The 19564-nt window shown below is 39.4% G+C and overlaps 1 protein-coding gene across 3 annotated transcripts in view; it reads left to right on the forward strand.

Annotated features, from left to right (window-relative positions):
* Arhgap18 (Rho GTPase activating protein 18) overlaps nt 1–19564 on the forward strand; it is a 174202-nt gene that overhangs the window by 97141 nt on the left and 57497 nt on the right. For all 3 annotated transcript variants that reach the window (XM_047558357.1, XM_047558356.1, XM_047558358.1), the window contains exon 2: nt 18879–19078. In XM_047558357.1, coding sequence (XP_047414313.1) covers nt 18879–19078 — 200 coding nt within the window. The remainder of the gene's footprint in view (nt 1–18878; nt 19079–19564) is intronic.

Here is a 19564-nt window from a genome sequence, read left to right on the forward strand (position 1 = left end):
AGACCCAAGAGTCCAGTGACATTTAGAAGCTTCCAGACCCTCCTCATAAGGGAGAGGGAAGTGAGGGCTGTAGGCCTCTTAGAAGGGGAGTAAACAAGTTTTAGGGGAGATGGATGGACCTGAAGAACAGACAATAGCTTAAGACAGAGTTCACCTGGGATCTGGATGTAGTGTCAACTCTTGTCTTTGCTGCGAGTTAATCTCGGGAATCTTCTAGAGGATCCAGCATTCAGGTGGATAAGGAAACTTTAGGAAAAGCCCTTTCCTGCTTCAGAGAAAAAGAAGGGTGAAAGATAATGGAGGTAAGGCAAGGTCATAGGGACCTTGATTCTCCTTTATTTCAAGGCATTCAGCAAGCCAAATTCCCATACTTTAGGGTATTGTTTTCTGGGTCTCAAGAGGTTCTTCGAAAACACTATGGATAGCAAAGGTCTCTCAGGTCTCAAATTCAATCGTTCCAAACTGACATGCTGTCAACCTGTTCTTCCCTCCTTTCTTCCATTCCTAGATGGTGACTGCATCTAAACCTCCTATCTAGGAACAAATGGTAGAATTATCTTTGTTTCTTGTTTCCTTCCTCTACTTTATCTAACTGGTCAACTGTGTTAGTCAGCTTTTCATTGTTGCGACAGATACCTGAGAAAAACAAGATAAAAGGGGAAAGATTTAGTTTTGGCTCATAGTTTGAGATTTCCATGGTCGGCTGGATTTTCCTGTGTACCTCTGGTGAGACAGGGTGGAGCTAGAGCTGCTCATCTCATGGAGGCCAGGAAGGTGAAAGAGAGAGAAATTGAGAGCCCAGGGACAAGAAATACCCTTCCAGAGCACACTCCAGTGACCTGCTTCCTCAACCAGGCCCCAGCTTCTACAGTTTCCAACACCTCCCAGTAATTCCGTCAGATTATTAATCCAGTAGTGGCTCAATCCATTGATGAGGTCAGAGCCCTCACTATTGAATTGCTTCCCAAGAATCCCACCTCTGACCATTGCTGCATTGGGAGCCAAGCCTGCAACACATGAGCTTTTGGGGGACATTCCAAATTCAAACCGTAATAGTCACTAAGGCATTTTGAGTGTGCTTGGGAAAAGCTTCTTGAATTGTTCCACTTCTAATCTACCAGTGCCCTATAAATTCAGATCTTTTTCATCTCTCAGGGATTGGGTCCAGGGCATTCTGGTCTCAGAATCCATATGTCTGCTTATTAGAGTTCTTTCCTAAATGCTAATTTGATTGTGACATTTGCTTGTTTGAAACCTTTCCACTGTTATGTTGCCTGTGTTCCGAGTTTTTCCATATGACTAACAAGGTCCTGCAGATTTTGACTCTAGAGTTTTTTCCAAGTGCCTCCCTGCCCCGCCCCACAAGGACAGTACCCCCCTGGAACTGAGAGAACAGTGTGCCTGCCTCACCCTGCTCACAGTTCTCTGGACTCGCACTGTCTGTGCTTCTGTGGTCGCCATTGCCAGGAATGCCATCACATTCTACCTAGCAGACTCTTAACCAGCCTTCAGGTTCCTGCCTGGGGCAAAGTCACCTGGCCAGAGCTTGTCACCTCCCAGATCTGTGCTTCCAATTCATCAACCATTTAGAATATTGCGTTGCAGTTGTACATCTTTGTTGCCTTCTAAATTGTAGGCTGACCTCATCTGAAACATATCTGTATTTTAATGTTTAGCATCTTGTGGGGTCAAGTTGGTTTTCACTCAATATTTGTTTACTCAAGTAAAAAAGACCCAAATATTCTATAGACAAACAGCATTAACTTTCATATGTTCACAGGTGAAGGAAATGATATCAGTTGCACATATCAAAGTGTATGTCAGTTGTCTTCTGAGGAGAACTTTCCATAGCCTTGTCCTGTCTGCAGCTGCTCTGTCCCTGCAGTAGCCCCAGCCAAGATGCCTGTGGCAGTTGGGCACTGGAAGTGAGTTGTTCTAGACTAAGTTTTGAAGGAAGTTTAAATATATGAGGAGTTTTAAGAACTTAGAATGCTATCAAGGATTTTATTATTTTTTATATTCATTACATGTTGCAATGATGGTATTTTGGCTATTTTGGGTTAAAGTATATTATTGGCATTAATTTTTACCCGTTTTTACTTTTTTAATGTGATGACTAGAAAACTTCAAATTACTTTTGTATTCTCCTTTTACTTCTATTGACTGGCACTCTTCTAAAATAACAGTTTATTCCTTGCATTTGACTCTCAGAAAGGTTTCCCACTATCCTTTAATTGTGCTAAGACTGCCAAGTATATACTGTTTAGTTATGTTTTCATTCTTAGGTGTTATTGATTTAAAAGTAAATTTATGTGAAGATACTACCAGTGAGTTTAGGTCTTCAACTTGTCTTTGAGATGATTTTTTTTTTCGATTACCATATGTCAAATGTTGGTATTACCTATAGATATAAAACTCGCAAAACATTTTTATTATGACCTGAGGAAAAATAAGTGGAAAGTGCTACATATTAGGATAAGACTTGCAATCCACATCTTCCACCCTGCTGCCCACCTAGTTTCTCATTAGTTTTGCTGATTGAGAAAGTTTTGCTGATCATATATGTTGCATGTCATCCTTCATGTCTCCGCTTACCTGGCTTTTCAGTGTTTAAAGTTTAAGGAGTCTATCACTTTAAAGTTTTTTTAAAATTTATGCCTGAGGCAGTGTTTTCAATTTTCTGTAATCATGGATTCCTTTTCCAGTGCATTCTTAAGTGGATCTTTAAATAACACCAAACAGATCAAAACAAAGCTGTTGAGGGGTTGATGGAAACTCAGAGAGGCCCTTCTCTGCCACCTTGGCTTGTCCTTTGAGAAGCACAGCTCTCGGGCAAAGTGGCTGCTGAATTGAGGCTTTGAAGGTGAAAAGTCAGTGTTAACAGTTTTAAGTTATATAATTTTTAGACCAGGAAGAGACTTGAGCTATTGTCCTTTCTTTTGGAGGATGAATGTTTCCGTCATGCTCACACATGAAAAACTGAACTGGAGATAGGCCAAATTCTTTTGTCTCCCAGTAGTATCTTCTTTCCCTAACTGTGCTGATCATAACATAGGAAATATTCTTTCTAGTGTGGGGCTGGAGGGTGGAGCTAGTGGTAGAGCAGTTGCTTGACATACACAAGGCCCTGGGTTCCATCTCCAGCCCTCATGCATAAATGAATGAATGAATGACTGTCTTGGGACTTTAGTATGGGCTAAGAAAGATATGAGTAAGGTGTGAGTCGAACCTACAGGAAGTAAGATGTGGGTGCATATGCTGTGATTCAAGGAGAGTAGCCTCAAGTGAGGATTAGGTGAATGCGAAGGAGGCCGCTAATAAATGTCTCTTCTCAGGCGCACTCCATCAATTGCTTATTGCACTCTACTGATTAGGGTTAAAAATGGCACAATGAATTATGCAAAAAAAAATGTTTCCGCAGGAGGGGCTGTCTTGCAGACTAATGCAGCACAGATGGAAAGATCCTCTTTTAATCATTGTTCTCACAATACTTGGAAGCTTTTTGAGGAATAAGCACTCCAAAGTGGAAGTGAATGGCCTTCAACAGTAAATGAATTCCTTCTGCAGAGAAGAACCGAAATGTATTTGTGATGCAGATGGCTGCCCTGCGTTTGAATGCGCATCCTTGTCATTTGAGATGCATACTTAGAAGCAAAATGTCTCTTGAAATACTTGGGTTTTAGATGGTTCCTCTGGAGAAATTACTTCTGTCAGCCTGGCCCAACATGTATTATTATTATTAAAAAAAAAAAAAATGAGGACAATGAGTGTTTAAATGCCAATTCACTCCAATCAAGAAAACATGCAAATTATCTCTCTCTCTGATCCTTAGTTACTACGGAAGAGATAGAATTAGTTAGCATCCCCTTACTTTTATTAGCATAATATTAATGCAAATGATCAGCAAAGGCTTTTTGAAAAAGAAAGCAGAAACCCTGGAAAGCAGTTAATAGCAGTGCTCATTTCCTCAGTACGAAGAAAAAACATTTTATGATTAGACTTCTAACTTTGTTATCGGTGCCAAGGACCTCCCACCTGGGCCTAAACAGGCACCTAAAATCCGTGTCAGCTTAGAGCTTTTCCCCTTGCAGAGCAAGACCCATTCTGAAAGAGACTCAAAGGAAAAATTTCAGAACAAAGATGATATGCTATTACCCGTAGGTAGTTCTGATTTAGAAGACAATAAGAACAGGCACTATAGGTTATGTTTCTGAGATGCTGCTTTTTAAAATATACGAGGAAAAAAATAAAGGAGTGATATTCATTGCCCAACTCAAAGTGTAGTGAAAGACAACTAAAACTTTTCCCAACAAAGGGGTTCCTACAAAGAGGACACTGATTAATTCTTTATACGCTCAGAGGAAATGGGCTTAAATTAGAGGGAAGTAAAGTTGAATCAAACAACAGGAAGACATTGTTGGCTCTGAGGAGAGGTTTATAGAATTAGAACAAGGTATAGCAAGAAACTGGAATTTCCCTCCTTACCTTGTCTCATTGTGCTGCAATTTTTTTTTTTTTTTTTTTTTAAACACTTCTGGCATCTTGTCTGTGCCTGTGTTTCAGCAGGAGTGAGCCTTGCTACACCAGGTGTCTGTCCCCCTCCTTGGGTGTAAAGCCAGTGCTACTCTGTATTGTTTCCCCCATGCTTCCCTCTTTTAGAATGCAGACTTGGAGGTCAGAGGTGAAACCCAGTGCTTCCTTGGACTTGGGACATCAAGGGTAAACACTACCTTGCTGTTAATGGGGAGGCCAGTATTTATTGAATGAATATCTGAACAAGCAAGCGCCCAAATTCTGTAGCGTCACTCCACTGAAACATAGACGTGTTGAGCTTAATCTGATTCTACTGTCCTTTTTAAGTGTCCCTTTCATTACTTGAAAATACAGGGGCTGGGGTGAAGCTCAGTGGTAGAGTGCATGCTTCACATGGGCATAGGCTCCTTGGTTCAATTTCTAGCACCAAAACAGAAAGAAAAATATACATTCTGTGGATTGGTTTTACGTTGAAGCATAATTATAATGATTTAAAAAAAAATAAAACCTAGGACTGGGGGTGTAACTCAATTGCTAGCATGTGAGGGGTCCTGGATTTGATCCCCAACACCAAATAAACTGCCCCCAACCCCAAATGCAGAATTCCGGATTAACATACTTAAAGAAGGAAGACCAATGAATGAATGTAGGTAGTTTTCAGTGACATTTTCTACCTGTAAAGTAATTGCCTTAAGAAATTAACCATCCTATATTAGACTGGTTGGCATATGAAAGTATGCTTAAAGTTCACCATATTTGTCTTACAAAAGCTGTGTATTTTATAGATCCTACTTCAGCAAATAAAGTCATTTATGAGGTGGGAACTCTTAACAGCTGACCCTTCAACACCAAATTAAAAAGTAACAAAGTAGGAAAAAGTTCTGTGTCTTGCAGTATCCGACTGCTTGCCTGCCTCTTTTTGTAGATGCATCCTGGCAAGACAGCAAAGGCAGGTCCTGATGCCATCAGCTAGGCTGGCTTCCCGACCTGTGGCACTCACTGCACTAATGCCAACAAGTGCCCTAGAGGGCATTCCATGCTTTTCATCCTTTCATCTTTTCCCCTCAGAACTTAAGGCTGCTGTCCTCCAGTGGCTCTCCACTCTATTCAGTAGCTTCTATTGATTTCCCTTTTGTGAAGTGATGACTTTCTGAGACAAGTTCTCTTTTCTATCTTTCCTCCTTGTTGAGCAGGGGATATGGGTACGGGACCTTCCTGATAAGTGAGGTCCCAGAAACCTTGGCCAATGCCGAGAGCTCAGGATGACTGACGTAGCATGCAGTGTTGGGGGAAGATCCAGAGATAATCAACTCGGATTGTATCTTGAGGGTGCATGAACGGAGAAGAGAATCCGGGTATGGAACAAGAAGGAAAGGAGAGAACAAAGGGCCAGAAGGGAGCCCTGGAGGTGAAACCTGGAGCTGGACGCTGATTTAGCGTGAGCTCTCTGTATCTTGCCCAGTCTTGGCTGTGGTCAGGGAGGTCACTCTTAGGGGTATCGACTACTTTTGAACCTCTTAACCTGTTTCAAATTTCTACTTGGAATGGCATTTGGGAACCAGATGCCACGTTGTTTTAGGTTAAGTGGAAATTTTGCTGCCTGGTGTGAAGAAGAGCAGTTGAGCCATAGGCTGGCATATGCCTGGCGGAGAGTCTGAGACTGGGGAGGGTAGGAGTCTGGGGTGTTCATTCTTAAAAGGGCCAGGATAGGAATTAAGCTAGGACAGGTTTGTAAACGTTCAACCTGGACAAGTATTTACTCCTTAGAATTTGTGTCTCTGGGTGGCATTTCCCAGAGCTCAGTGTGCCAGTGATTGTGTGGATGTGATAATGACCAGAAATAGCATAAATTATGATTTTATATCATTTTTTTCCCTTTACCTTCCTCATTTCTTCCCCTTTTTATAGGACTAGGTTTCACTACCCTGTGAAACCTGTTCCTGCCCTGGACAAAGATCAATGGTTTTTATTGAAAATGTTTGTGTTTGTTTTTTCTGGGAGTTTTAAATATATTTGTCTTGGAAATACTAAAGGCCCTCCTCCACCTGCAAACCATATTTTAAGTTGGAAATTGCCTTTTCCTTCCCATGTTATTATACATTTCGTGGATCTTTTATGCTATTTGTGGATTTCGTTTATTTGTTTGTTTTTATACCAGGGATTGAACCCAGGGGCACTTAATTACTGAGCCACAACCCCATCCCCTTTTAAAAATTTTTTATATTTTATTTAGAGACAGGGTCTCACTGAGTTGCTTGGGGCCTTGCTAAGTTGCTGAGACTGACTTTGAACTTGTGATCCTCCTGCCTCAGCCTCTTGAGCTGCTGGGATTACAGGTGTGTACCACTTCACCTGGCTGCTATTTCTATTCACATCTATTTGTGTTGGACCAGGTCAGAATTTAAACTATACTAAGGAAAAGGTGTCTTAAATAATCTTTTTAAACCCCAAATTCTTGAGACTGAGGGATCGCTGAAATAAAGGTTTTATGGAGCCATTGAGAATGTAAGCCAGAAAAAGGACCAGGCCCTGGAATAAGATCCTGCAATTTCCAGCAGCAATACTACAGTAGCAGTTGAGAAAATGTCTGCTGGACCTAAAGCTATGAGGATTTTTGTAAGGAAAATTTGGAGAAGGAAAGCACAAGTTGTTCCCATTGAACTTACATTGGCCTTAGACAAGAGGGGTGGGCTAACAGGAGGAGGGAAAGCTTCCAGATAGGAGGTGATTGTTACTTCTGGTGGCTGGGGCTGCAAGTAGGGTGTCATATGCCTGGCAGGTGGTGGTGGATTTGAGTTAAGGTTTTAACCTAGATTCAGAAGGTGAAGTGGTCTGTTGTTTCCAGCTGAAGCTATTAATTGATGATCTTCCCCATCTCTCCTCCTCTCCATCCTCTGGCCCTTGTAATTAAATTTAGGACATCTCAATTTTTTTCTCCTATTAATCTCGTGTAAAAAGGGACAATTATCTTGTAATATTTACATAATCTACTTTGTGACTGACTGCTGAAGACATTTAGTGGGAAACATTAAGGCTGAATTATCTCTAAGGTTGGCTAGAATTTTAGATTAGCTGAAAGTTTTCTTTTACCTCTTTCATCTCCATAGTAGAGCTAACTTTTAGCACTTGGCATACAAAAACCCCAGACAAACACACACTCACACACACATACACACACTCACGCTCACTCACTGCAGCTTATTGAAAGCAGCTTTCTTTTTTCCTATCTAGATATGTGCTGCGCTATTGGTGGCATTTTTAATGGTTCTAGTTTTACCTTTCACCGGTATTGACATGTAGTCTCTTCCCTTTTATCATCTAACATAAATACACTGATACCCTTTCACTTCTAACATTTTCTTGTTAGCCATTTAACATTGGCTTTATACCCTTGTATCCTTGCTGAGAAATAAGGTGATTTCTCCACTCTCTTGTAAGAGCCCATCATGAAGAATGAAGAAAAGGTAAATAAGACCCTAGTCTCTTTGACAGTATACACATCTATTTACCTTTAGTGAAAGCTTTTCTTTTTCTTTAAATCTACCTTTGCCTCATGTCTCTTTTTTTATCAGCATATAAAGTTGATGTTAATATGTGTGTAAAAGGACTTAGGAAGGACAAGAGATTTGCCCATAGGAAATAAGTAAAACCAATAATATGTTTAGTACAATTTTAACATTACATTTTAAAATATTCTTCATAATTTTGTTATATCAACGAATATTTTGTCAGTACTTAGAGCAAGCATTTCGAGTCTATATGAGCCTTTATGACCTGGAGAGGTGGTATTAGAATATCATGATTTAAGGACTTAGTGGTAGAGTGCTTGCTAGTATATGTGAGGGCCTGTGTCAAATCTAGCACCACAAAAACACCAAAAACCTATGTACACACATTTTTATGTATCTCTGTAGTTACCATCCAGAATGAAAATTCCTGGCTCACATATAAATACATTTCCTGTGTCCCAGATTTTTTTTTTAGGGTGGGGGGAGGCTTGCTTGGGATGGAACTCAGAGCTCCTTCATGCTGGGCAGGTGCTTGACCTCCAAGCTACAAGGTCTTGCTAAATTGCCCAGCCTACCCTTGAACTTGGGATCCTCCTGCCTTAGCTTCATGAGTTGCTGGACCCCAGATCTTGAAGTATATATATTACTAGTCTTGAGGGAATTTACACCTTGGTAAATAAATTTGCCAAGATAAATTGGTGTGAATTTATCTGTTAATCTATTTTTAAGTCCTCTGGACAAACTATAATGATGAAATTACAAGTTAACAGAAGTAATGATAGGGGACTTCAGATTGAGTTTGAGAAAGTTGGTAGGTGGAAAGATCTTTGGTCTTCAATATGAATTCCTTCCTCATTTCCCTTCTGAAGATATATTGAGTACTTGGTAGATTTCTTAGAAAGAAAAGAGGAGATAAGCTTTGAACTGAAAAGTTAAAAAAAATTTTTTTTTTCCCCAAGCACAATAAAAATAAATGAATAAAAGTTTGACGAGAATTTGGATGCTGATAACTACTTTTAAAGCCACATGACTATTGGGAAACAAGAGCCAAATCCTGGAATTTTGAGGAAGCCTGGCTTCATCTCAAGAAAGGACAGTTTTTATAACAGCAGTGATAGGCTTCAGGCAAACGCAGGGGACTGGGGAGGGACAGTGAGGGGAGAGGGGAGGAGCCTAGGAAAAATCTTTTAGTACATTTGTACCTTTAAAACAAACTGCCATAAACTGGGTTGCTTGTAAACAACAAAATTATTTCTTGTTCTGAATGCTAAAAAGTCCAAGATCTAGACACTGGCAGATTCCGTGTCCGGTGAGGACTTTCTAATAGATTGTGCCTTCTTTCTGGTCCTCACATGGTAGAATAGGCCAGGCAGCTGTCTGATGCCTCATTTGAGGACCCTAAAAGACCCCAGCTACCTACTACCACCCCTTTTCCAAAAAGTCCCCAGCACCTAGTGCCATTACCTTAAAGGTGAAAATTTCAACATGTGAAAACATTCAGACCATAGCAAGGGGCTATGGAGTGACCTCAAATGGTGAAATTCTTAGCGGGGAAGGAGTGGTGAGCCACAGTGGGGGCCCAGGAATGTTAGGACTGAGGTAAAGCAGGGGTCACTACTGGGAAGCCTATGATGGAGAGTTTTCAGGCTGCTAGTTCAGGGAGGAGCTGGAAATTCCACCTGTATCTGGTGTGGTGTCCTGTATCATCTACCTCATAGTGGAGGTTTGAAGAACTTGGTTGAATAGAGGTCCTGATAAGGTGCCCAGTGTAGAGCAAGGTATTCAATAAAGGTTTCTTCTAGAGATTTGGGTGACAGAATAGGGCATTGGAACATGTGCTTAATGCAGAAAGCTTGTTTGTGACTTAGTTACATTCTGGTATGAAACCAACCCTTTATCTGCTCCCTTTAAGGAGCCTACTTTCAGACTAAACATCCTAGAGTCAGATAATAGAACAGTTTCCTTATTAATATTGGGGTTTCTTTTTTATTATTTTTTAGTTGTAGATGGACACAATAACTTTATTTTTATTTATTTATTTAATGCAGTGCTGAGGATCAAACCCAGTGCCTCGTGTGTGCTAGGCAAGTATTCTATCACTGAGCCACAACCCCAGCCCAGTGTTAGGGTTTCTTGATTGCTGATTTCTTTGCTGGCTACTTTTAATATATCTATTTCTTTGTGGTTTTGTACAGTTAACTAAAAAAAAAAAAAAAAAAAAAATTGAAAGGTGTTTCAGAAGCAGCAACAATTCAGTAATTAAAAATTGAATATTTCATAGTCATCTGCTGTGCAGGCAGTTTGCTGGAATCTAGGAATACCTAGATGAAAAACAACAACGGATTCCTGATCCAAGGAACATGTAGTTTAGTGGTAGAAATTGTTGTGAGCAGATCATCGTAGTGCGGGATATGGGAAGTCTGTAGCAATGAGTTTATTCCAACCACCACAGAGAAAAGTACCATGATAAGCAATTGAGTATGCGAGAATTCAAAGTAGCTACTGATATTTACTTTCCAGCTGGCTATACAGCTGGCCAGTACAAGAGGAAGAAGGAGTCCTGGAGAAAGGACAGCAGGTTCAGATTGTCAGGTGGAAACAAATCATAGTGACAGATGAGTGAAGTGAATGTGCTTTGAACCAGTGTCTCCAGATCCTAACCCTTATGTCAAAATCCCACTGTAGATTCCATTGTGCTTGTCTTGGAAGATGACGTTGACATTAAGAACCCATGGGAGTTCTGAGTCCCACTTGGCTGGTTCTGAGTTGTGCCTCCTTTTGAGGAGGAAGAACTACCTCCTGAGAGAATTTAGGGGAGATGAGACACAGAGAAGATCCCCTTCACCCTGAACCAGCGCTTTAAAACAATAAAGACCTATGTAGGGTGGCCAGTGACACTCTGCCCTTCTGTGTTCCCTGCTTGGTACCTAAAGAGGATGGGAATGTTTGCAGCTTTTCCTGCTGCCTTTCCCACATCCTTTGTCTCTGCCTTCCCTCCTGGAGGTTGCTGTCTGTCTGTTCTTTTAGGGATATTGAATTATAGAGAACACACCAATGAAAATCACAGGCATTGGTTTTGCTCTATTTTTCCATAAAGTGAGAAAGCAGGTTTTCAAAGCTAGCTCTCAACAGTATGTTACCAATGGACTTTTTTTTTTTTTTTTTTTTCACTTTTACTTGGGGAATATTGTGTAAATAGACAAAAACCAATTCATTTGCTCATTGTTCTACTCTTGTCAAAAGTGGGTGGACTCGCTGAAAAACTACGAAGTCCTGTACAAGATGTTGAGTCACTTTTGTTTAAGAAAAAGAAAGCTGAAAGAAATGAGTCAATTTTGGGTTTTCCCTCAAATGGAAAGGGTAAGATTTACAAAACGTAATGTAATTAGTTTAAATGAAATTTGAAAATTAACTTAGTAGGTCCTTAAAACTATGGCTAGAGGGTCAGATACAAGAGATAAGGAATCCTTTCCCTGAGTTCTGATGGCCCTTGGATACAGGGAGGGGGCAATGTGGCATTGCTTTCTAATCAACTTCTCACTGCCTTCAGGCACCCTCGGTGTTCTTTCTTCATGAATGTCAGAGCCACTTATAAAAATTATTGCTTTCAGCTAAACAATAGTAGACATTCACTTCCGGGGGGGGGGGGGAATGACTTGGGTCATTCATAGGCTGCAACTCTTCACAGTCATTTAAATTGAGTGTATTCTGATGGACAGGGCCATTACACAGTATTAATAGCTTTACCAAGCACCATGTAGTGATTACCTCTTTAATATCACTATTGCAATGAAAGGGAAAACTATATCTGAAAAGCTATTTTTTTACACATAGAAATCATGTAGATGAAGAGGAAATTTTAAAACATTATACAATTTTTAAACTTTTGCAAAACAAAGATTTTGGTTTTATTTTTTTAAACCGGTTATATTTGAAGTCATGTCCCAGCATGACACCAACCGTGTTTTAGTGCCTTGCAAAAGGGTTTTCATGCCTGCTCAAAAGGAATGGTTTAATTTTTAAATGCATTTCTTCAATGTATTTTCTCTTGGTAAGCATAATGTCACTTAAAAATGCTAATTATAGACTGTCAACAGGAACACATTTGGCCCAGCTATGTGCAATATAAACTCAGAAAGATGGATGCATATAATGAGAACAAAGCAAATTATATCCTTCTGTCTGGTATAATAAAGTAACCACTGACGATAAAAAAGACTGCTAGTCTTGATTCTAGCATCCCTTTGCTGGTCAGTTTTGGGGACCTTATTACACCATATGATAGGATAGGTTTATGTTTCTAAGATCTGATACAATTCTAAAAAGTTTAAGTTTTAATAAATATGACTTTATCTAAAATATGCTTAGTCAGTAAAGCTGATAAGTAATATGAGTAAGAATTGCCCCCATCCTCAAATTATACGAAAACAAAAATAAACCTTATTTTGTCTTAAATCGCCCAATCCAATTACTTCTTTTCCTTTAGGGAAATAAAGATAGGATAAAAAATATGATAGAAAGTGTAGCTGCTTCTTTTTTTTTTTTTTAAAGCTGATCTTCTAAGAAAACAAAGGACAAAACTCAGGCCTCACATCAGAGTACGTCAAATGAAAACAGACTTGGACTGCAAAAATATCTCTGGAAGGGGTGGAATAAGGAGACTGGATGTTAAGTGTCACAGTGGGTCTTGGAGGAGACTATAGGCACTTTTAGAGGGTGTAGTTTTTTTTTTTTGTTTTGTTTTGTTTTTTTATAAATGAGTAAATGAACTGTAAAGAGTGGACCATGGTCTGGGACAAAGTCCTCTCAGCTGGGGGGAGGTGCACAAATCTGGTAGAGGGCAGAACTTCACTGTGAATAAAGCTGTCATACAGGTAAAGTCTCCCAGGTAAGCTCTCTGAGCTGCCCTTCTGTAGAGGATAGGAAGGGCTTTTAATCCTTTCTAGTCCTTACTCTTCCCTGGTAATTTGATTAGATTCCTAAGAAGGGGGCTTAACGTAGTTGCCCATCTTTTGAAAGAAGTCAGATAAGGAAACTTAAGTTAGAGGAACTTCAGAGAGTCCCTCTGCTTTGAAGGAAAAACACGAGGCTAAAAATTCCTTACTCTAGAGGCAGCTTCTAAAGCCTTTCAATTTCCTTTAATTCAAAAGTGCTTAGCATGCTGAAGAAACCATACTTTAGGGTATTGTTTCTGAACACCAGAAGGGTTGGGTACGCCAAGTGGAAATTGGACCTGATAGTTAAATATGAATTCAAAGACACATCCTAGTTACAAATAAATCTGCCTGAAGGTGGTATTAGGCAGAGGGCATGGATGTCAAGGGAGCATTAAGGGAATACCCATCTTGAAGCACAGTGGCCAAAGTGGGAAACTGCTCCCCCTTTATGCCTGGTGAACACAAGCAAATGATTAAAAACATTGGCCAGGCAGGCCTTTCGAAATAATGTTTTTATTTTTTGTCATTGTAGTATAAAGGCAGCATGGACATATCATTGGAATGAGTCCCAGTTTTTATGAAAGCCTGAAAAACTAAACTAAAATAAACAAAGAACTAGGTCAAGAGTCACCAGGAAAGCATGCCTGTTTCTTTCAGTAGGGTTTCTGGTGTACTCAGCACAGAATTAAAAAGTGCCTTCTCATATCCATTAGTTAATATTCTTGAAAAATCTTATAGAGCACTTTTCAAAGTATGGTACAGGACATCTGGGGGTCTCAGAACCTTTTCAGTGGTCTGGGAGTTCAAAATTGTTGATTATTTGCCACTTTCACTGTTCTCTCCTGAGAATATAGAGAGGCTTTGTGATGTGCAGTATTATAAGTGATGAATGCAGCAGCAGATGTGAGATGTGAGAATCCAGATGCCTTCTATTAACCCGGACCTTAAAGACAGTCTCAAAAGCAATGCTACTCATCTATTTTTTGTTTAGAAAATGCAGAGGGTTTTACTCAGCTTTTTTGCTGCTGCGATTAAAAGGGCCCAACCAGAAAAACTATAGAGGAGGAAAAGTTTATTTAGGGGCTGATGTTTCAGAGGTCTCAATCCATAGAAAGCAGACTCTATTCTTTTGGCGCTTGAGGTGAGGTGGGACATCATGGTAGAAGTGTATGGCAGAGGGAAGCAGCTCATGTCATGATGATCAGAAAGTGGGGGGGGGGCGGGCGGGGGGGGAGACTCCACTCTCCAGATACAAATATATACCCCAAAGCCACACCCAGTTACCACCTCCTCCAGCCATGCCCTGCCACTTTAGTTACCACTCAGTTAAAATCCCTATCAGAGGATTAATTCACTGATTGGGTTAAGACTCTTAAAACCCAACCATTTCTCCCCTGAACCTTCTTGCATTGTCTCTCACATGAGCTTTTGGGTGATACCACATCTAAATCATAACATAGTTTGTTTTTTGAAAAAAGTTATTCATGTTAAGATGTTTATTATCAAACAGTATTTTCAGTTTTATTATCTAACACTGTAAATATCCACAGACATAGCCTACAAAACAAAAGCTTTTGGGAGGTTCTTGAAAATTTTTGAGTGTACAAAGGGGTTTTGAGATAAAAAAAATTCAAGAATGGCCCTGTAGGGGAAGAGATCTCTCTGAACCTTAGAAGGCAAAGGTGACCTCAATACACTGGTGTTGGTGGGGTTACAGGAGGCTGTGGCTGTAGCTCAGTGACTGAGTGTGTGCTTAGTATGTATTGGGCCCTGGGTTCAAGGCCTGGTATGCACACCCCCCCAAAAAAAAAAAAATCCAAAACCAAAACAACAAAACTGTGGGATAGACAGTTATATATAATTAACAGCACTAGGGTTGGCAGGGATACTACTATATGTGACCTCTTGGCAGGTCAGTAGGAATTAAGGATATATAGATTCTTTTTGTATGTGTGTGTGCTAGGAATTGAACCCAGAACCTCCTGCTAGGCCCCCAGCCCTCAAGGCTATTGTTAATCTTCCCATTTCATAGATAGAAAATTGAGGAGTAGAGAAGTTGTGAACTATCAGATTACAGAGATGGTCAAACAGAGCAGGAATCATTTGGTTCTTAGGTCTCCTGGTTTCATATTTTTTCTCATTTCTTTACTGACTATATCAATCAGAAAGAATCATCAGTCAGATTGTGATCTTCCAGTGTACCATGTTGTAAGAGGTAGCTACCTCACCTCCTTGTGGAGGACACATGATCTCAGATTAGTTTCATATTCTGACCAAATAAACCCTCTGATATCAATAACTTTGAAATTCTTGACCGGCTAGAAAAATTATCTTAGGAAAATGATATAACTATACCTGGGGAAAATATAACAAAACAAGCTGGGTAGGGTGGTGCACACCTGTAACCCCAGTGACTGAAGAGGCAGAGGCTAGAGGATGCAAGTTTGAGGCCAGCCTCAGCAACTTAGCAAGACCCTGTCTCAAAATTAAAAAGGGCTGGGGATGTGGCTCAGTGGTAGAGCACCCCGGGGTTCCATCCCCAGTAATGCAAACTGAAAAATAAGACCACAACAAAACAGAGCCTTAATTTTGAAGAAGAAACATGGCATGAAGCACATGCTGGCATGCTGGAAAAAAGAAAAAAATTCCGGGAAGATGGTGATGTTCGTGCCCACAAAAAAAGCAAAATGACAGCGTGATGCTGTGTTGGGAAGAGTGTAACTCGCACAGGCAACCTGGAAGCAGATCTTAGTAGAGCAACATGGCAGCCTTTTTCAGAGGACACATCCAGTTCCATCATGATAGTTGTAGAAGGCAGGAAATGCGCAGGTTCTTGAAGCGTGGCATGGGACAACCAGTGCACAGGATTGTGGAGGGAGCAGGAGGGGGAGGACCTTGGAACAGTTGCTTGCCAGTCAGTCAGGTGGGGTAATTTGTAGTTGCCTGTGGTATAAACTGTGCGTCTCTGATTTCAGAACCATGTGTTGGCTGGGATCTTTTGGAAATATAAAATATTTCTGCTTTGCACTTCATTACATCTAGCAGATGTTGCTTTATGTTTTTGAACCGAATTTTCAGAACGAGCACGGTATCAAATAGCATACTCTTAAACAGAAAAGAGGAAATCGGTTAATTGGCCACTTACCAGGACAGTAAGAAGGTTCCAGACTTTTAGCCATTGCTGTAGTACCAAAAGTATATTCTAAGAAGAAAAATAAAGTGATTCTGCATGTTAATTGATGTAAATTGAAAGAATATTCACTTGCATTTTGAGAGAAATTTAAAAATACATGTTAGGTTGAGCAAGGAGAGTAATCTGTTCCTGAATGTTTTTCTCCTCCCCATTTTTCATCTCCTAGTATATAAAATTGAAAATATGTCCTTGCAGTATTTACCAGGGATCCAAAAGGGGGAGATGGGAAGAAGAAAAAAATCTATGACTCAGTATTTTCAGGTTATCATACACCTATTTGGCTTCTGAATCTAAAGTCAAAATACTGAGTCCGTTCATCAGTACTAAGCTGTAAGGCTTTTGCTTTATGCATAGTTTGAACGCAGGGTCCATAGAGAAGGTATATTTACGTAACAATGCTGTTACTTGGTGTTCCTGCATTTTTCTGCATATGCTATCTTAATGGAAATTTACTGGAAATTTCTTGCCAGAATAAACACATTCCTTCAGCAATGAAGCCTTAATGTACTTCTAGTTCAACTGCACCTCTTTCCTGTGAGCAGATAAACCAAATTATTTGGCATTATATTTCACATAGTTCCCAATACTTATTGTGATCTCTCATGGGAGCCGTAGTGGGTACGAGTAGGGAATAGGAATAAGGTAGCCAGTCTTGCATTATAATGTGAGATAAAATAAAAACAAGGATAAGGCATGCATATTTGACACAACAGAAAAAAAATTGAATTTGACAGGCATTCTGCAAATTAGCTTTAGTTATCCTGGTAAGGCAGGATTAAGAACTATGAACCACAGATAAATTGAGCTGCTGATCCTGGGGAAAAACAAGTCATTTTTAAGAGAGGGTAACTTTCTTATTCACATGTTAATTTGATTCAGGATCGAACACCCTGCAATAAAAATATTAGTTATGCTGGGCATGGTGGTGCATGCCTGTAATCCCAGCAGCTCCAGAGGCTACGGCAGGAGGATCAGGAGTTCAAAGCCAGTCTCAGCAACTAGTGAGGCCCTGTCTCTAAATAAAATACAAAGGCCGGGGATGTGGCTCAGTGGTTGAGTGCCCCTGGATTCACTCCCCAGTACCACCATTAAAAAAAGAAAGTTATACAGTAACCGTTGGTCCATTCATGGGGACCAGGGTGGAATACACTGATGTAAACAGGAAGCTGGGGGCCAGGGAGGAAGGAAGTACCCCTTGAATTAAGGGATGGAAGAGGCAAACAATGGACAATAGAGGACTGAGGAAAGAGATTCACAAACTTGTCCAGATTTACTCTTCTTGGCCTTGGTCCTGAAGTCCACCCATCACCGGAGATTGCTACCAGGGAGTGATTATAGTGTTTATTCATTCATGAAAGCTGCATTAATAAAGTACTTAAGGCATAAGGAATCATGTTTAAGGGAATAAATAAAACTGACCTGTAGCATGGTACAACCAGCTACCCAGTTGTGCTACATTTATTTGCAGCAATAGGCAATTAAGTTCTTTGATTTTTTTTTTTTTTTTCTAGCAAACCAGTTGGAATTAAACTGCTAGATGGATTAACCCAGAGTTTAGTGACCCTCTACCTCATGTAGTGTTAAAATCCTACTCTTTTAAATAATTATTAGAAAGGCCAGTTGAAATGTAAGACTATTCACACATTATTAAATAATTTTATATTATTTATCTTGACTTTCAGTATGTACCGGAAGTAAAACCAACCTAACAAAGTGTTACTTCCCAAAAGTCCTTGGGAAATAAAAGAGCAATTTGAAATTAGAATCTTAAAAAAATACTTTTCACCACTTGTCCTCATTCAAATTGTACTATTTAAAGAAATATATTGACTATAAAGGAAAGACACCATAGCTGAAAATTTTCTTCTTTTAGGTAATTAGGTGCTATTTTCTCTATATTTAAATAATCAAAAATTTCAGATTTCTATCACATATGGTTTATGATAAGGTTCTTTAATTCACCTCTCATCTATTTCTATGATTGAATTATAAAGGAAGAGTACATTGAAGTCATGAAAATGCTCTCATTCATTTTATCCTTTTTTTCCTGGATAGTATCTAAAATCAATGCTTAGGGTAATTCCAAACTACTCAGAATTGCTAATAAAAGAGTTTTTAACCACATTTTAAAATTATTAATATGGGTATGTCATGGGTACATTTACAAGCAAAGATTTAAAGTTGCTTTCTGTAGTAGAGTATAACAGCAAACTAATACATCATCCTATTTATATTTCAGTTCCAAAAATAAAGTGGAAATTTAAGTAGTACTTTATTCATTGGTTGCATATATTTGCCATGTAAGAGCTGTTTTATAAATGTAAGTGATAAATAGCACATAAAATTTCCAATTTTATTTATTTATAGCCTGCAATCAAGATTCATGCTGCTGTTTTTTTAAAAACAAAGTTCCAAATTTTAATGAGTCTTAAAATAATTTAAGTATAATGTAAATGGGCAGGTAATTCACCCTGCTGCTCTTGTCCCTCACTGTACTGTTTTGGAGAGTGTGAAACTGTTCATTCTGGGAGCATATTATATAATCAAAAGCACCCCAAAATCAACAGTTTCAAAATATGTGTCTCCTTTGTTTTATTAAAGGAAAACTTAAGAAGTTTCCAAATTCTCCAACTCAGTACTATGTTTTGAAAATCGTAATACTTCCTTATGTACTAAAATGAACCATGTTTTCTTTTGAATTTATAGCCAGAGACATGGCCAGTATACCATAAACCAGGACAGCACCACTAAAGTTACGGAGAAGCCTCCATTTGATCGATCAAGTTCCCAGGATTCCTTGGATGAGCTATCTATGGAGGACTATTGGACAGAACTGGAAAACATCAAGAGATCTCGTGAAAACAGACAAGACAACCAAGAGGTGGTTGTTGTCAAAGAGCCTGATGGTAACAATTAAATAAATAAAATTCTTATTGCTTATTCATAGAAAGTCAATGCATGGAAAGGAAGAGTAGAACAACCAGAAAATGAAATTGATAGTTGCCTTTTAACTTGATAATTAATTGTTTGTAGCAGGCTTATGGGTGCAGCTGCCAGATACAAGTGGCATGAGCAAATTCCCTTAGTTGTAGATATGGCTAGGTTCTTGTTGACTGAGTGAACTGTATCATAGACTTCTGGGGATAGGTTTGATTTTTGAAACTGAGATCCTTCTGTAAGATGACAGCTGCCTGGTTATTGGGTCTCTAGGAAGTGTAGATGGTGATGGAAAGCTTGTGGCTTTGCAGTGTTACTGTTTTTCCAGTGGTTAGTCTGCATGATTTGTTTTGATCTTTATTTTATTGTTTTATAGTTTGCTTTTTTTCTAACTTGTGCTGCTATCATTTTTTCTGCCTTTGGGAAGAACAGGACACATTCCTTCTATTTGCGCC

The sequence above is a fragment of the Sciurus carolinensis genome, chromosome 7, assembly GCF_902686445.1.
Source record: "Sciurus carolinensis chromosome 7, mSciCar1.2, whole genome shotgun sequence".
NCBI classification, from domain to species: Eukaryota; Metazoa; Chordata; class Mammalia; order Rodentia; family Sciuridae; genus Sciurus; species Sciurus carolinensis.